The 17,007-nt window shown below is 43.0% G+C and overlaps 1 gene segment (V, D, J or C); it reads left to right on the top strand.

Annotated features, from left to right (window-relative positions):
- Nucleotides 1-10,409: 10,409 nt before the first annotated feature.
- On the top strand, nt 10,410-14,972 carry LOC114644666 (Ig kappa chain V region 4135-like). The segment is given in 3 exon segments: nt 10,410-10,512; nt 14,191-14,292; nt 14,638-14,972. Coding segments are annotated over 3 exon segments (540 nt in total).
- Nucleotides 14,973-17,007: the final 2,035 nt, after the last annotated feature.

Below are 17,007 nucleotides of genomic sequence, written 5' to 3'. Positions count from 1 at the left end.
TCATCCCTCGAACCCCGTCTATTCACCATATTACTCCGGTCTTGCAGCAGCTTCATTGGCTCCCGATCAAGTTTCGTATTGATTTTAAAATTCTGCTGTTAACATTTAAGGCCATCCATAACCTCGCCCCCTCCATATCTGTCTGACCTTCTTCATGTTGCGATTCCATCCCGTAACCTTAGATCCTCTTCCTCCACCCATCTGACCGTCCCTCCCACCCGTCTAACCACCATGGGCAGCCGAGCATTCAGCTGTTCTGCTCCCAAGCTCTGGAATTCATTACCTGCGGATCTCCGAAATATCAAATCATATTCATTCTTCAAATGTAAACTTAAAACACATCTGTTTAAAATGGCTTTTTCTTTTTCCTCCTGATTATAGTGGTTTTGTTTGGTTTTAATTTTTAGATTTTTCTGATGTTTTAAGTTGTTTATAATTGTGTCTTTTATTTATTTATTTATTTATTTATTTATTTATTGTTTGTTCGGTGTCCTTGAGTTCTCTGAAAGGCACCTTGTATAAATAAAATGTATTATTATTATTATTAACAGAAAACTTCATATTGTCTGGGCCAGAACTAGAGCTTTAATATGAAGTCTTCCAAGCATTTTGATAAGGTGCCACACAATTAAGTATTAATATAAAATAAAATGAGAAAAATTAAAACTGTGAGTAACTGAGCACTATATAAAGCAAAGTAATCACAATGGCTTCAGAATGGTGGGCCAGGAACGTTTATGGTAGCTGCTGTCCATCTACCCATCACACACTTTGTGCTTTCAGCCCAACCATCCACCCCCTAATTTCCTCCCAAGGCTATCAGTATGATGTTTGTGTTACCAAACTCAGATTAGTCATTAAAAATGAAGGTGCAGTGAAGTAAATGGTCGTCAAAATTGGAGCCTTACTGTAGATCACACTGGAGGGATTCGTGATTGATTACAATACTACCGCCTTGTGGTCATAGATAGCATTTGTGAGAAATGAATTTTAATGTCAAACTAGCAAAATACCCGCACTTCGCAGCGGTGAAGTACTGCTTTAAAATTATTAAATAATAAACTGAGGGAAAATGTACCAATAATTATTTGTTAAGAATCTCTTTGTATACCACGTTGTCAGTTTCGCCCCTCCGGTTGTAATATGACCAAGCCGTGCGCTGAGCTTACTCTTGAGCATGCAACGTGTAGTTGGCCATGTGAAAAGCAATCTTGCCTCAAATCAATGCCAACCTTTTGTAGGGTCTGTCCCTGAGACTTATTAATTGTCATTGCGAAGCAGAGCCTTACTGGAAATTGGAGGTGTTTGAATTGAAATGGGAGATCAGAGGGTATAACGGGGATTTCGAGGAATAAAAACTCTCTCCCCTGAGCCACCGCCAGTAAAAATAGTCGCCTATAGTAAGCTGTAAGGAATGAGCCTGCCAAATTTCAGCCTTCTACCTACACGGGAAGTTGGAGAGTTAGTGATGAGTGAGTCAGTGAGGGTTTTGGCTTTTATTAGTACAGATGTATATGTGTATGTATATATGTGTGTGTGCGTGTGTGTGTGTGTGTGTGTGTGTGTGTGTGTGTGTGTGTGTGTGTGTGTGTGTGTGTGCGTGTGTGTGTGTGTGTATATATACAGTGGGTACGGAAAGTATTCAGACCCCCTTCAATTTTTCACTCTTTGTTTTATTGCAGCCATTTGCTAAAATCATTTAAATTCATTTTTTTCCTCATTAATGTACACACAGCACACCATATTGACAGACAAAAAAAAAGAATTTTTGAAATTGTTGCAGATTATTAAAAAAGAAAAAACTGAAATATCACATGGTCCTAAGTATTGAGACCCTTTGCTCAGTATTTAGTAGAAGCACCCTTTTGAGCTAATACAGCCATGAGTCTTCTTGGGAAAGATGCAACAAGTTTTTCACACCTGGATTTGGGGATCCTCTGCCATTCCTCCTTGCAGATCCTCTCCAGTTCTGTCAGGTTGGATGGTAAACGTTGGTGGACAGCCATTTTTAGGTCTCTCCAGAGATGCTCAATTGGGTTTAAGTCAGGGTTCTGGCTGGGCCATTCAAGAACAGTCACAGAGTTGTTGTGAAGCCACTCCTTCGTTATTTTAGCCGTGTGCTTAGGGTCATTGTCTTGTTGGAAGGTAAACCTTCGGCCCAGTCTGAGGTCCTTAGCACTCTGGAGAAGGTTTTTGTCCAGGATATCCTGTACTTGGCCGCATTCATCTTTCCCTTGATTGCAAGCAGTCGTCCTGTCCCTGCAGCTGAAAAACACCCCCACAGCATGATGCTGCCACCGCCATGCTTCACTGTGGGGACTGTATTGGACAAGTGATGAGCAGTGCCTGGTTGTCTCCACACATACCGCACATCTCCTCAGTGCAAGACACATGACAGCCCGCATGGAGGTTGCTAAAAGACACCTGAAGGACTCTGAGATGGTGAGAAATAAGATTCTCTGGTCTGATGAGACCAAGATAGAACTTTTTGGCCTTAATCCACAAACACACAAACACAGCCACATGGATCCCAACTCTCCTTTATAGATATAGATACGATTCTTACTTATGAAAATGATAACCTTTTTATTGTTATCTTTTACTGTTACCAATCTTAAAAAGAAACTAGACGCTTTAATTAAAAGCATTTTGATCCAAGATCCAGTCTCAGTTGCGCTGGTTAAGTACAAGGTTAAGAATTGATAAGGACTGGCACTAGCAATATTGAAAGAAACCATCCTGCCGTCAGGGTCCTGTTTGTCAGTAACTTGAAAGGACATGAGAAATGCCCACTCGTGACATACTCCTGTCATGAACTGCACATGTAAAGAGTGTCATCAACAGCAGTAATTCAGTCAGCGCTCGACAGTAAAGGCTTCTTCACTTCCCGACTTTATCCTTGAAGATTTTAAATAGATATTCTCTTTAGGTGGCATGACAGAACTCCTTTGGCTTATGTGTGTCTATTCATTCATATATATATATATATATATATGTATTGTCAAACACGTGCACATGGGAGGCAGCTAAAGGGCTTGAGTAAGGGCAGTTCTGAGTTATACTGGGATGTGGCAGAGTGCACTGACTCTTTTTCTCTCTTTCCTGTAGCCCATTCACGGGAGATTCCACCTGGCCCTCTTGACGTCACTTTCGGGACCAAGCCTATGGAAGAAGACCTTGCCAGCTCCGACCCCTATTATGTCACGTCTGGGCTCAAGCCTATGGCTGAAGACCTTCATGAGCCCGACCCCTCTGACATAACTTCATGTCTTCCCCTTTAAAATCCTCCATCTTTTCCTTATTCCCTCAGTTCTGTTTTGGACTCGGTTTTGCGCACAACAGTGCTATCATTTCAAATGACAATTTGCAGCAAGGAAACCAAATACAGTGGTGTGAAAAACTATTTGCCCCCTTCCTGATTTCTTATTCTTTTGCATGTTTGTCACACAAAATGTTTCTGATCATCAAAACACATTTAACCATTAGTCAAATATAACACAAGTAAACACAAAGTGCAGTTTTAAATGATGGTGTTTATTATTTAGGGAGAAAAAAAATCCAAACCTACATGGCCCTGTGTGAAAAAGTAATTGCCCCCTTGTTAAAAAATAACCTAACTGTGGTGTATCACACCTGAGTTCAATTTCCGTAGCCACCCCCAGGCCTGATTACTGCCACACCTGTTTCAATCAAGAAATCACTTAAATAGGAGCTGCCTGACCCAGAGAAGTAGACCAAAAGCACCTCAAAAGATAGACATCATGCCAAGATCCAAAGAAATTCAGGAACAAATGAGAACAGAAGTAATTGAGATCTATCAGTCTGGTAAAGGTTATAAAGCCATTTCTAAAGCTTTGGGACTCCAGCGAACCACAGTGAGAGCCATTATCCACAAATGGCAAAAACATGGAACAGTGGTGAACCTTCCCAGGAGTGGCCGGCCGACCAAAATTACCCCAAGAGCGCAGAGACGACTTATCCGAGAGGTCACAAAAGACCCCCAGGACAACGTCTAAAGAACTGCAGGCCTCACTTGCCTCAAATTAAGGTCAGTGTTCACGACTCCACCATAAGAAAGAGACTGGGGCAAAAACGGCCTGCATTGGCAGATTTCCAAGACGCAAACCACTGTTAAGCAAAAAGAACATTAGGGCTCGTCTCAATTTTGCTAAGAAACATCTCAATGATTGCCAAGACTTTTGGGAAAATACCTTGTGGACTGATGCGTCAAAAGTTGAACTTTTTGGAAGGCAAATGTCCCGTTACATCTGGCGTAAAAGGAACACAGCATTTCAGAAAAAGAACATCATACCAACAGTAAAATATGGTGGTGGTAGTGTGATGGTCTGGGGTTGTTTTGCTGGTTCAGGACCTGGAAGGCTTGCTGTGATAGATGGAACCATGAATTCTACTGTCTACCAAAAAATCCTGAAGGAGAATGTCCGGCCATCTGTTCATCAACTCAAGCTGAAGCGATCTTGGGTGCTGCAACAGGACAGTGACCCAAAACACACCAGCAAATCCACCTCTGAATGGCTGAAGAAAAACAAATTGAAGACTTTGGAGTGGCCTAGTCAAAGTCCTGACCTGAATCCAATTGAGATGCTATGGCATGACCTTAAAAAGGCGGTTCATGGTAGAAAACCCTCAAATAAAAGCTGAATTACAACAATTTTGCAAAGATGAATGGGCCAAAATTCCTCCAGAGCGCTGTAAAAGACTCATTGCAAGTTATCGCAAACGGCTTGATTGCAGTTATTGCTGCTAAGGGTGGCCGAACCAGTTATTAGGTTCAGGGGGCAATTACTTTTTCACACAGGGCCATGTAGGTTTGGATTTTTTTTTTCTCCCTAATAATAAAAAACCATCATTTACAAACTGCATTTTGTGTTTACTTGTTGTTATATTTGACTAATGGTTAAAATGTGTTTGATGATCAGAAACTTTTTGTGTGACAACATGCAAAGAATAAGAAATCAGGAAGGGGGCAAATAGTTTTTTCACACCACTGTATACGGGTGGCTGCCCCAAACCTTGCTATGGCTCTTTGTGACTTTTGTTACAATATATATGCTCCTAATAAGATGTGGGGGATAGAACAAGAAAGGCGAGCTTGGAAAGAAGTACTAACCTTTCTCTCTCTTATCCAGCAGAAAAACAGAAGAATAAAGTCTGTATCTTTCAAAACCTCCAGAAGAACATCTCCATATGATCAACTCACTTCCGCAATGATTGTTTACCTTCCATCCCATCCCAATGATGTCACTTCAGGATTCTGGTTCCAACGTCATCTCCATCTCCATCCTAATTTCTTCTGTACTTCACTTCTGGCCAAATCTGTATAAAGTTCTGTCATTTCCTGCTTTCATGTGTCCATTGTGTCTCATTCTGTTGTAAACAGTCTGAATTGACTACTCGGATCATCTCACACTATATGGGGAAGGCTCTCCCAACCTTTATGAGTGTTATTGTCTCTTTTGTCTTATCACAATATATACATTATATTTACTGTACAGTTTATATATATTACATATACACACTATATACTGTATGCACTGGGGGCTCTGCACCCTGCTTGCTCCACTCACCAACCCATAGGGGTGCTCCTCCATTAGAAAAAACTATTGTATTTAAAGAAGTGGTATAGAGAAGAGTATGCAGGTGTGGAAGGAAGACAGTTTAGTCCTTAGTTATTATAGATAGATAGATAGATAGATAGATAGATAGATAGATAGATAGATAGATAGATAGATAGATAGATAGATAGATAGATAGATAGATAGATAGATAGATAGATAGATAGATAGATAGATAGATAGATAGATAGATTAGTTACTTGAGTATTTCACTACAACTGTCTGTTTTAAATACTCATGAATACTAAAATGTACTAAAAAGTGAAAGTAAAAAAGTAAGTCATAATAAAAAGTAAATAAAAAATTAAACTACATTAGCACCTCGTCAAAAACAATATTATGAATTACTTTATCCTCTAACTTACATTCTATAAATGTTTCTTTTCTGTTCACATATTGTTCAGGATATTTTTCTCTTTTTTGTTTATTGGATGATTCTCTTTGTTCTTGATTTTTATTATATGCAGCTCATTTTTTGTACTTTTTATTTTTTATTTATGTTCATTATCAGCTCTTGCAGCTCTTCTTCTATCATGATCTAAAATTTCATGTTCTTGAATAAATAATTTGCTTTTCAGCCTTGCCATTATAACTGACTGCGTTGAAGGGCGAGTTAGCAGCACTGAGAGTGTCGTGGGCTGGTACTGAGAGAGGATGTGCACAGCGGGAGTGATGATTGGGCGAGTGGCGTAGAGGGGAGTGGTCAAGGCTACAGAGGATGCAGTAGACCTTTCACTGCACAGCACCTTAGAACAACTGGATAAAAAAAGCTCCAGTGTGTGCCTGTCACTTGTAGATTACAGATGTGCCTTCAACACTCTAAGCATTTGATAAGGTGCCACATGAGAGGTTGGGCATCAAACTAGAAGAAGTGGGAGTTCAAGGTGATGTTTGTAGATGGGTGCAGAATTGGCTCAGACACGGAAGCAGAGGGTGATGGTGCAGGGAACCAAATCAGAACTGGCTGATGTTAAAAGTGAAGTCCAGCAGGGGTCAGTGCTGGGGCCTCTGCTATTTTAATCTATATACTGTAAATGATTTAGATAGGAATATAAGTAACAAGCTGGTTAAGTTTGCTGATGATACCAAGATAGGTGGATTAGCAGATAATTTGGAATCTGTTATATCATTACAGAAGAACATGAATAGCATACAGGCTTGGGCAGATGTAATTTAATGTCAGTAAATGTAAAGTATTACACATAGGGACTAATAATGTGAGGTTTGAATACACAATGGGAGGTGTGAAAACTGAAAGTACACCTTATGAGAAGGATTTAGGAGTCGCAGAGAACTTTAAACTATCGACTTCCTGACAGTGTTCAGAATGTCAGGTTATATAGCGCCCTGATGTGTGGAATACAAGTCACAGGAGGTTCTGCTCAACCTTTATAATGCACTAGTGAGACCTCGTCTTGAGTACTGCATGCAGTTTTAGTCTCCAGGCTACCAAAAGGACATAGCAGCACTAGGAAATGTCCAGAGAAGAGCAACTAGGCTGATTCAGGGCTACAGGGGTTGAATTATGAGGAAAGATTAAAAGAGCTGAGCCTTTGCAGTTTAAACAAAAAGAAGATTAAGAGGTGACCTGACTGAAGTGATGAAGGGAATTATGAAGGGAATTAGTCCAGTGGATCGAGACTGTGACTTTAAAATGAGTTCATCAAGAACACGGGGACACAGGTGGAAACTTGTTAAGGGTAAATTTCGCACAAACATTAGAAAGTTTTTCTTTACACAAAGAACGATAGACACTTGGAATAAGCTACCAAGTAGTGTGGTACACAAGTCAAGTCAAAACTCGACTTGATGTTTTTTTAGAAGAATTAAGTGGATAGGACTGGCGAGCTTGTTGGGCTGAATGGCCTGTTCTTGTCTAGATTATTCTAGTGTTCTAACACGGCAATTCCATCCAAACTGATCAGCAGGCTCCTTGACTTGGGTCTCAGTGGCTTCCTGTGCAGTTGGATCTTGGACTGTCTGACTGGAAGAACCCAATGTGTATGGATTGGCAGACACACCTCCTACCGTGCTAATTCTGAAAACTGACACTTCTCAGGGCAGTGTACCAAATCTCCTACTGTACTCTCTTATCACCAATGACTGTAAGGCCAGATAGAACTCCAATACTGTCATAAAGACTGCTGATGATTCTGTGAAATTTAAGAACAGTTTCTACTCACAATATTTTCCCGCACGTAATAAGGCTGCTCACATATCATCTATACTAATAAAAGGCAAAGCCCTCACTGACTCACTGACTAACTCATCACTAATTCTCCAACTTCTCGTGTAGGTAGAAGGCTGAAATTTGGCAGGCTCATTCCTTTCAGGTAACTTACAAAAGTTAAGCAGGTTTCATTTTGAAATTCTACGCGTAATGGTCATAACGGTCGACAACGTCTGCCATGTTAAACTTTCTTATTTATGGCCCCATCTTCACGAAATTTGGTAGGCGGCTTCCCTGTGCTAACCGAAACCGATGTACGTACTTATTTCGGTGGTATTACGCCACTGTCGGCCGCCATATTGAAACTTTCCAACGGTCTTTGTTAGTTATGGGCCCATCTTCAAGAAATTTGGTACGCAGGTTCCCAACGCTAACTGAATCCTACTTACGTACATATATACGCCCATAGCCTGTAGCTCGGTCGCTGTGTGAGGCGGCGTTGGATCCCCTATCCCCACGCCTCCCACGTAGTTGGCTGCCTGCCTATATAATGCCGTCCATTGCTCCGGTCTCTTCATTCCCTTCCTTGCTTCACCACGGTATTCACGTCTCCCTGCTGATAACTGCAGCCTTTTTATTTAATCCACGGCTTCTCCGCTGTTTTATTGTTCATTTATTATGATTATAGTTATTGTGTAGGTATTTTAGACTTAGTTTACATTGTTCAGGTACCCATTTCCTTTATCATTCCAACCGTACCCCCATTAACATGGCTATCGAGGTGATCACCATCGATCAAAGAACTGTCACTTACCGAGTGGTTTCCATGCCCGGAGATGGAGACTGCCTTTTCCATTCTCTGTGTTACATATTGCACGGCGATATCAGGCTCACTCTTGATATCCAGAGGAACGTTGTGTCTTATGTATTGAATGACTGAGACAGGTTCAAGGTGTGGACTGATGATGGTACAGGAGATAATTATACTACACAGGAGCACTATAAGAGTGAAATGCTTAAGCCCTTCACCTATGGTTCTGCATGCGAGTTGATGGCTGCCACTGAATTGTTCGGTTGTCGCTTTCAAGTGTACCGAAATGACCAAATATTTTACACATTTGGACAACTGCCAATGCGTCTTAAACATCTTAGATTCACAGGTGACGATTTGAGTAGTGGACACTTTGATGTTTATGAATGTTTAAACTCTCAAAAGCTGGATGCGAAGTTATCGATGAAACCCATTTCAATTCAAACGTCTCCAATTTCCAGTAAGGCTCTGCTTCGCAATGACAATTAATAAGTCTCAGGGACAGACCCTACAAAAGGTTGGCATTGATTTGAGGCAAGATGGCTTTTCACATGGCCAAGTATACGTTGCTTGCTCAAGAGTAAGCTCAGCGCACAGCTTGGTCATATTGCAGCCGGAGGGCCGAACTGACATGGTATACAAAGAGATCCTTAACAAATAATTATTGGTATATTTTCCCTCAGTTTAAAAAGGTTTACTTTTTTTCTTAATAAAAATTTTAAAGCAGTACTTCACCGCTGCAAAGCGCGGGTATTTTGCTATATGTAATAAACTGCATGTAATGAACTGAGCAAATTAAGTGCCACAACTTCTGATTCTTGTGAATGTACTGCTGTATTTGATGTTATTTACTGTATGTGATATAGCGGGTCCGCGGCTTAGAATAAAAGGCCGGTTTTAAATAAATATAGAGGGGGTGTGGTAGTGTTGTAAGAGCGGTTCTCGGACGTGATGTGCTTCGGGTGTTTTCTTGCTTAAGTCCGCATCCGTAAATTGATGCCAGGAGCTGCTAATCGCCACACCTGTGCCATGTCCCCATTATATATAGTAGGAGCGCGAGTGCGGAGGGGGAGGATAAAAAATAAGAAAGAGAATGAAGGTGAGGGAAAGAAGAAGAAAGCTGGGAGCTGGTATGGGATCGAGCAAGCGAGAGTAGGCTCGCAGTATTATCGATAGGCAGCTGGGAGAAGAGCCCCTTAGTGGAGTGTTTGGCCGGCACTCAGGGGCAGGAAGTAGTGGTCGCTCCTGCTGAGCATCTGTGAGGAGTAGGACTGATCAGAAGGCAGGTGGCTCACCGTGTAAGGCTCGTCGGAGGCTTGGGAGGTTGAAACCCCAGCATGAGCGCCCTGGTCGCTGAGGAATCCAGGTCTCGGTCTGGATCAGCCAAACGAAACAAGGGATCGGGAAGCTACCAGACACACAGAAGAAGGTCAACTGCAGGTCGGGTAACTCCCCGGGTGCAGGGCTCAGATGGGTGAAGCAGGGGAGCCGTCAGCAGAAGAAGGCACCGGGTCTTGTTTTTAAAAGATTGCTTCCAGCTATCGTTTTAACCTCGCTTTTAAAGGAAATATTTATTGGATTTTAAACTCCACTATTTCACCCTGGTCTTAATGCTATAACTATAGTTGGTAGTATCAGACATGGAGAAGAGACGGAATACAGGAAGGTAGTGGACAATTTTGTTGACTGGTGTGAGCTGAATCAACTGCAGATCAACACCAGCAAAACTAAAGAACTGGTAGTTGATTTAAGAAGATTGCGATCTCCAGCCACTCCCCTGTCTATTAAGGGTATGGAGGCAGAAATAGTTGAGGAGTACAAGTATCTAGGGGTGCATATCAGCAATAATCTAGACTGGTCCAGGAACTCGCTGGCCATATACAAGAAGGGTCAAAGTAGGCTGTATTTCCTACGGAAGTTCAGATCTTTTAGTGTCAGCAGCACTATGTTGTGGATGTTCTATGACAGTGTGGTTGCCAGTGCCTTTTTCTTCACTGTGGCATGCTGAGGGAGCAGCATGAAAGTGGCAGACATCAGGAGACTAAACAAACTAATTCAGAAAGCTTCCTCTGTGGTAGGAGAGAAACTGGACAGCTTGGAAAGTGTGGAAGATCAGAGAATGTTGACTAGGCTTTGGTCTATTATTGAAAATGCTAACCACCCACTTCATAGTTTTGTAGTTGGACAGAGGAGCGTTTTCAGCAGTAGACTGACTAGCATCAAATGCTCCACTGAACGTCACAGAAAATCCTTCCTCCCCACAGCCATCAGACTCTGTAACTCCTTTTCCGGTCACTCAGCCATACTTTAAGCTATTACCCTTTTTCTTTATTGGATATCCAGGTACATTTTTCAAGTACTTGAAATGTGTAACATACTATCTGTTCTTGTGCAATAAATTGTCTTCTCTTCACATGACAATAACCTTATTTGTTCTCAGAATCTATATATATAATTCACTAAGCCGATAGAACAAGCAAGACAACCATGGGATACGCACGGCATAGCCACGCCCGCCAACTCACAGAGACCCGCCCACCAATGCTAAGACCATGGGATACGATGACAACTCACAGAGCCACACCCACCGACAACACAGAGCCCCACCCACCAACAATTCACTAAGCAGCCGACCATGGCACACACCCGACAACAATTCGAGCGAGAGCGAAAGCATTTGCCAAGAATGTTTTCATTAATCAAGAACGAAAGTCGGAGGTTCGAAGACGGTCACATACTGTCGTAGTTCTGACCATAAACGATCCTGAGAGGCGATCCGGCGGCGTCATTCCCATGACCCACCAGGCGGCCAACCGGGTAACCAAAATCTTTGGGTTCCCTTGGAGTATGGTTGCAAAGCTGAAACTTAAAGGAATTGATGGAAGGGCACCACCAGGTGTGGAGCCTTTCACTTAATTTGACTCAACACGGGAAACCTCACCCGGCCCGAACACGGAGAGGATTGACAGATTGATAGCTCTTTCTCGATTCTGTGGGTGGTGGTGCATGGCCGTTCTTAGTTGGTGGAGCGATTTGTCTGGTTAATTCAGAAAACGAATGAGACTCCCACCTGCTAAATAGTTACGCGACCCAAGATCGGTCAGCGTCCAGCTTCTTAGAGGGACAAGTGGCTTTCGGCCACGTGAGATTGAGCATTAACAGGTCTGTGATGCCCTTGGATGTCCGGTACTGCACGCGCGCTACACTGAATGGATCAACGTGTGTCTACCTGGCGCCGAGAGACGTGGGTAAGCCATTGAACCCCATTTGTGCTGGAGACCGGGGCTTGCAATTGTTCCCCACAAACGAAGAATTCCCAGTAAGTGCGTGTCATACGCTCGAACTGATTACGTCCCTGCCCTTTGTACACACCCCACCCCACCCCTCGCTACTACCATGGTCGGGTGACTTGGTGGATTATATATAGAAAAGCAGCCGGAACCACACAGAACAATGAAAAGACAACATGGCTCAGAAGTGCACGTGGACTGTAGCAGAGACGAAAGCAACTGAGGTGGTGTTTGGAAAATGAAAAGTCAACGTGACTCACAGGTGCATGTGGACTGTAAACAGACGAAAGCGACTCTGGTGAGGAGTTGGGGGCAGACACATGAGCAGGCAGTGCGTACTGAACGATGATAATATGTTGGTTCGTAGCGTGCATTGTTGCAATGTTACTTTTCCTGGTGGTTTATTAAATTACGGATTTTTCAAATGTTCATTTTTTTCCCTGTGCTTAAAAATCATTAAAAAAGCGGCGTGATTATGCAGCGTATGCTACGACGCGGGTTGGCTAGTGTGCAATATTAACTTAAGGTGCAACACTCTGCACTCTAATTTGATATTTACATTTATTATACTCTATTTATATTTATATGACTACTTTATACTTGCTCTTAGTGTAACATGTCCCTTGTCTGTTGTTAAGTTGTAACATAAGTAATTTCCTTTGGGATTAATAAAGTTTTCTGATTCTGAAATTAAAAAAATCGTTTGCATCTCCTGTCTTCCCACATTTACCCAGATCGTTGTAGACACAGAACACATATGAAATGTATGGATTCCAAATAACGATATATTATTTACCCTTCAGCTTGAGAATTTTGCGTCTGACTTGACTTCAGCTGCCTCGGTAGGGGATGAGTGAGCAGGCTGCCTGCTGCCAGTGCCGATCGACTGCATTTGCAAAACAAAGACGCTGATGACGAGGTGCGAGGGAATTTCAGGTGGCCTGGGTGGCTTTAGGGATTCTAGTGGTAAATGAGGATTGATTGAAACAATTCCTCAAGGCTATAGAGATGAAGAGCAGCAGGACCTGCAGAGTGCTAACACTGGCCAGGGAGTGAACAGATTATGGAGTAAGTGACCAAACTTTAAAGATTTCTGTTATCGTGAGATATGCAGCTTTTCAAGTGCCTGCAGCTGCCTGCGGTTCATCCTGAATGTTCAGGACTATTTTCTGCCTGAAAAAATGCGTATCATCTGTAATTGAATCAAATCCAAAAAGTGAATGTGCAGCCTGGTCGCTCGCAATGGATAGAAGGATACAAGATGTGCTTTATAAATTACTGTAAGTGTATTACTAGACAGATAAGCACTCTATAAAGGAGACGTGTAAAATTCACTTTATGAACACCATACTTTATATCCATTGTCACGCACGCGCGATTAGGGAGCCGCGGAACGATCCAAAGGGTAACACGACATCGTATGCCAGACGGGAATGGCGGGGTACTAACCTCTCTCTCTGTCTCTATCTCTACAGGAAGAAAGACGCACCGCCGCCATGAGTCCTCCTTATCACGGAGAAAACAACACGCCACTTCCGCCTTTCCTCTGTCTCACCCCGATGACGTCAACAGTCCCACTATCCACCTCAGTTTTCCCATCAGCCCATGCTTCCATTTCCGGTCCCTCTGCTTAAATGTTCCCCCATCCGTCATGCCGGCGGAGGGTGTTATGACATTGTCTGTATTTGTATGACAGCTATTTGTGACTCTCTACAGTATACGGGGCTGGAAAACCCCAAAACTTTATATGCTTCTTGTCTTTCTTTTACACCATTTTATATATACAGTGTTGTCAAATCAGGTAGGAACAGCAGGAATTGAATGTGGTGTGACACTGGAGCCAACAACCTCTCCTTCTTTGCACTTAGACTGGATGACAACATGTTGGAAGTCCTGCTCTGTTTAAGAAAAGGCCGAACTGGAAATCTACATTCATTAAGGGATTTGTTACTGAAAGAGATGGTTCAAAGTCTTCATTTATTGAAGAAGCCAAGGTTTTGACATTACGGTTGTTATAGTCACTTTACTTTCACTTGCAATTAAATTGGGACCCTGACACCTCTGTCCCACTAATCTGTTTAACGATATACAAGTAACACACTCCTTTTAAAATGGTTCCCATTTCTTCTCCAAAGCCCCTTATGGCCCAACTCTCTGACTCTCACAGCTCTCTCTTGACAAACCTTCATGCTCTTAGCAGGTGTGTCCTGTCTTTTTCTGCTTCTGATCTTCTCTCAAGTTGATTTGCATGATGGCGCCGCCTCACTGCTCTGACTGTTTAAGAGACTAAACGCTCACCGGTGTGTGAAAGAGCGGACAACTCTGCCATTAAAATGAAGGCACTGGACACACTGACCGCGGTGATGCTCATCACCTACACACTTGGTAAAGTGGACTGGGAATTCTCAAATGGCCTTCATTAGTAACCGTACTGTAAAGCAGGTCCTCCAGGACCCCTGAGAGCTCACTTAGCCATGCCTCTGGTTATGAATGTGAAGCCTCAATTAAATGAATAAAGTAAATCTGCTGTCACAAAGTGCATTAGAAAAGAGTAGAAGAAGATGAACAAATGAGAAAGGCCATTCAAATGACATTAACTTTTCTTTGTTAACTAATAGCATGAACTTTTTATTTTATAGGAGTGAAGAAGACTAGAAAACAAAAATGAAACAACTGTCTTCTCTCCAGCCACCATTGTTCTCATTCCCTTTTCATTTGTCTTCTCTGTAGGCTCCAGTGGTGAGATCATCATGACTCAGCCTCAGACAGCAGTGTCTGGCCAGTCTGGAGAGACGGTGACCATCAAATGCCAGACCAGCAGGTCTGTTTACAGCTCCCATTATAAAGTGGACATGCTAAACTGGGTTCAACAGAAGCCTGGAGCACCTCCAAAGGGCATTATAGGTGATGGTGTCTATCTAACCTCTGGGGTGCCAAACCGCTTCAGTGGCAGTGGAGGGGGGACTGAATTCACATTGACCATCACTGGAGTTCAGCCTGAAGATGCCGGCTATTACTACTGTGCACAACGCTATACTGCACCATACACAGTGATAGAGAGCTGAACTAAAACTTCAGCTCAGTGCCCATCTGCAGTGCTAGCCATGGAGCCACAATTTCCAGAACAGGCTGCCATATTACCTGTGGTGAATAGTAGCTGAAGGGTGAGCAAGAGACTAAGAGGGAAAAAGGAGACATTACCAGGTTTAACAACTTGATACCCTTAACCAGTGAAGCTGGAGACCTGTATGTTCAGTTTGTCAATTCTCAAAGTCCATTTAGTCATCTCTCGTAGTAAATTTAGAAGGCCCACCGAGGGCCTGGAAGGGAAGGCTCTAAATCCTCTGTGGGATTGTCAGGGGTTTTAGGAATCGGCCATCAGGCACCCTACTCTAGTCCCTCCTGCCACAGTTTACATTTGACTGACATACTGAGGGGAGTGAAGGAGGGAAATCAAAAACAAAACACCCAACAAAGCACACAGCTAGCAAGTGACTTACAGGGGTTCTCCATGACATATCTGTATGGCTTTGCACTTGTGCTCATCTGCCGGGCTTAGACATTAGGAAAAGAGGAATGACCTAAAAAGTAATCTTACTCTGCCCCAGCTTCCATTGCATTACATCTTGATATTGTAAGAAAGTTCCTGAATGCAGCTCAGCCTTATTGCCTATACTTCTTCTTCTTCTTTCAGCTGCTCCCGTTAGGGCTCGCCACAGCAGATCATCTTGTTCCTTCTCTTCCTGTCCTCTGCGTCTTGTTCTGTCACATCCATCACCTGCATGTCCTCTCTCACCATATCCATAAACCTCCTCCTGGCAGCTCTATCCTAAAAATCCTTCTCCCAATATACCCAGCATCTCTCCTCTGCACATGACCAAACCAACACAATCTCGCCTCTCTGACTTTGTCTCCCAACCGTCCAACTTGAGCTGACCTTCTAATGTCCTCATTTCTAATCCTATCCATCCTCGTCACACCCAATGCAAATCTTAGCATCTTTAACTCTGCCACCTCCAGCTCTGTCTCCTGCTTTCTGGTCAGTGCCACCATCTCCAACCCATATAACATAGCTGGTCTCAATACCGTCCTGTAGACCTTCCCTTAGCAACCTCAATGTGTCAGGTTCAAAAAGGAAGAAACACAAAAGGACAAAGAAGGGATCACAGAACAGTTTACTGGAGCAGTAAAAAAAAATACACGATTGTAAAAGCAAAATAAATGACTTTGAACCTGAACTATTTACAAGTGTCTATGAATCTCTCATTGTTATGGCCGTGAGAGACGCTGTCAACGGACCAACATGATTCCACATGAGGAACCCCCCCTCATAAACCCCATCTCTTCTCAAATCATCCAGAAAATCCCTGCTTTCATTCAGGATGCCACCCCTTTTCCTCCCCTTACCATCAATCATATCCCCGATGTCAGTCCTCCATGCTGTTTTCCAACCCGCTCGACCCAACAGTCACTTTCCCCACAGAACGGGACACTTCCACACATCCGGGACGCTACAATATTTTATTATTACTGTTGACCCACACGTGTGTATGGGAGGCAGCTAAAGGGCCTGAATGGAGGCAATTCCATGACAAACCAGGGGGTGGCGAAGTGTGCTGATCCTTTCTCTCTTCCACTGCAGACCACTTATGGGTAATTCCTGCCTGGCCCGGATGATGTCACTTCTGGTCCCGACCCTGCTGACATCACTTCCTCTACCCGCTATTAAAACCACCATCTTTTCCTCATCAAATCAGTTCTCTTTTGGACTCCAACCTGTACATCATTTTTTCCATTTTGCAGCCAGGAACAATACACGGGTGGCTGCCCCAAACGTTTTTGTCTTGTTTTGATGCTGTATATGTCAGAAGTCTCAGAGACTTTTGCTACTTTGCCATTGTAGGCATCGGCTCTACCAATGAACTCCTTGCTCTATGTACAGATATCCCGTACATCAGCATCTTAGCTTGGGTTTTGTTCTGCCTCTTCCTCTTCCACTCCCTCAGCCAGGAGCTGTCTCAGGCCAGTTACAACAACACACGGAATACAGGTAAGTAAAACAGAGTGAAATGAGAAACAGGATTCATTGGGGTATCCAAA

The sequence above is a fragment of the Erpetoichthys calabaricus genome, chromosome 5 (genome assembly GCF_900747795.2).
Source record: "Erpetoichthys calabaricus chromosome 5, fErpCal1.3, whole genome shotgun sequence".
NCBI classification, from domain to species: Eukaryota; Metazoa; Chordata; class Cladistia; order Polypteriformes; family Polypteridae; genus Erpetoichthys; species Erpetoichthys calabaricus.
The sequence above is the reverse complement of the archived record's forward strand: the minus strand, read 5'-3'. Positions and strand labels throughout refer to the sequence as shown.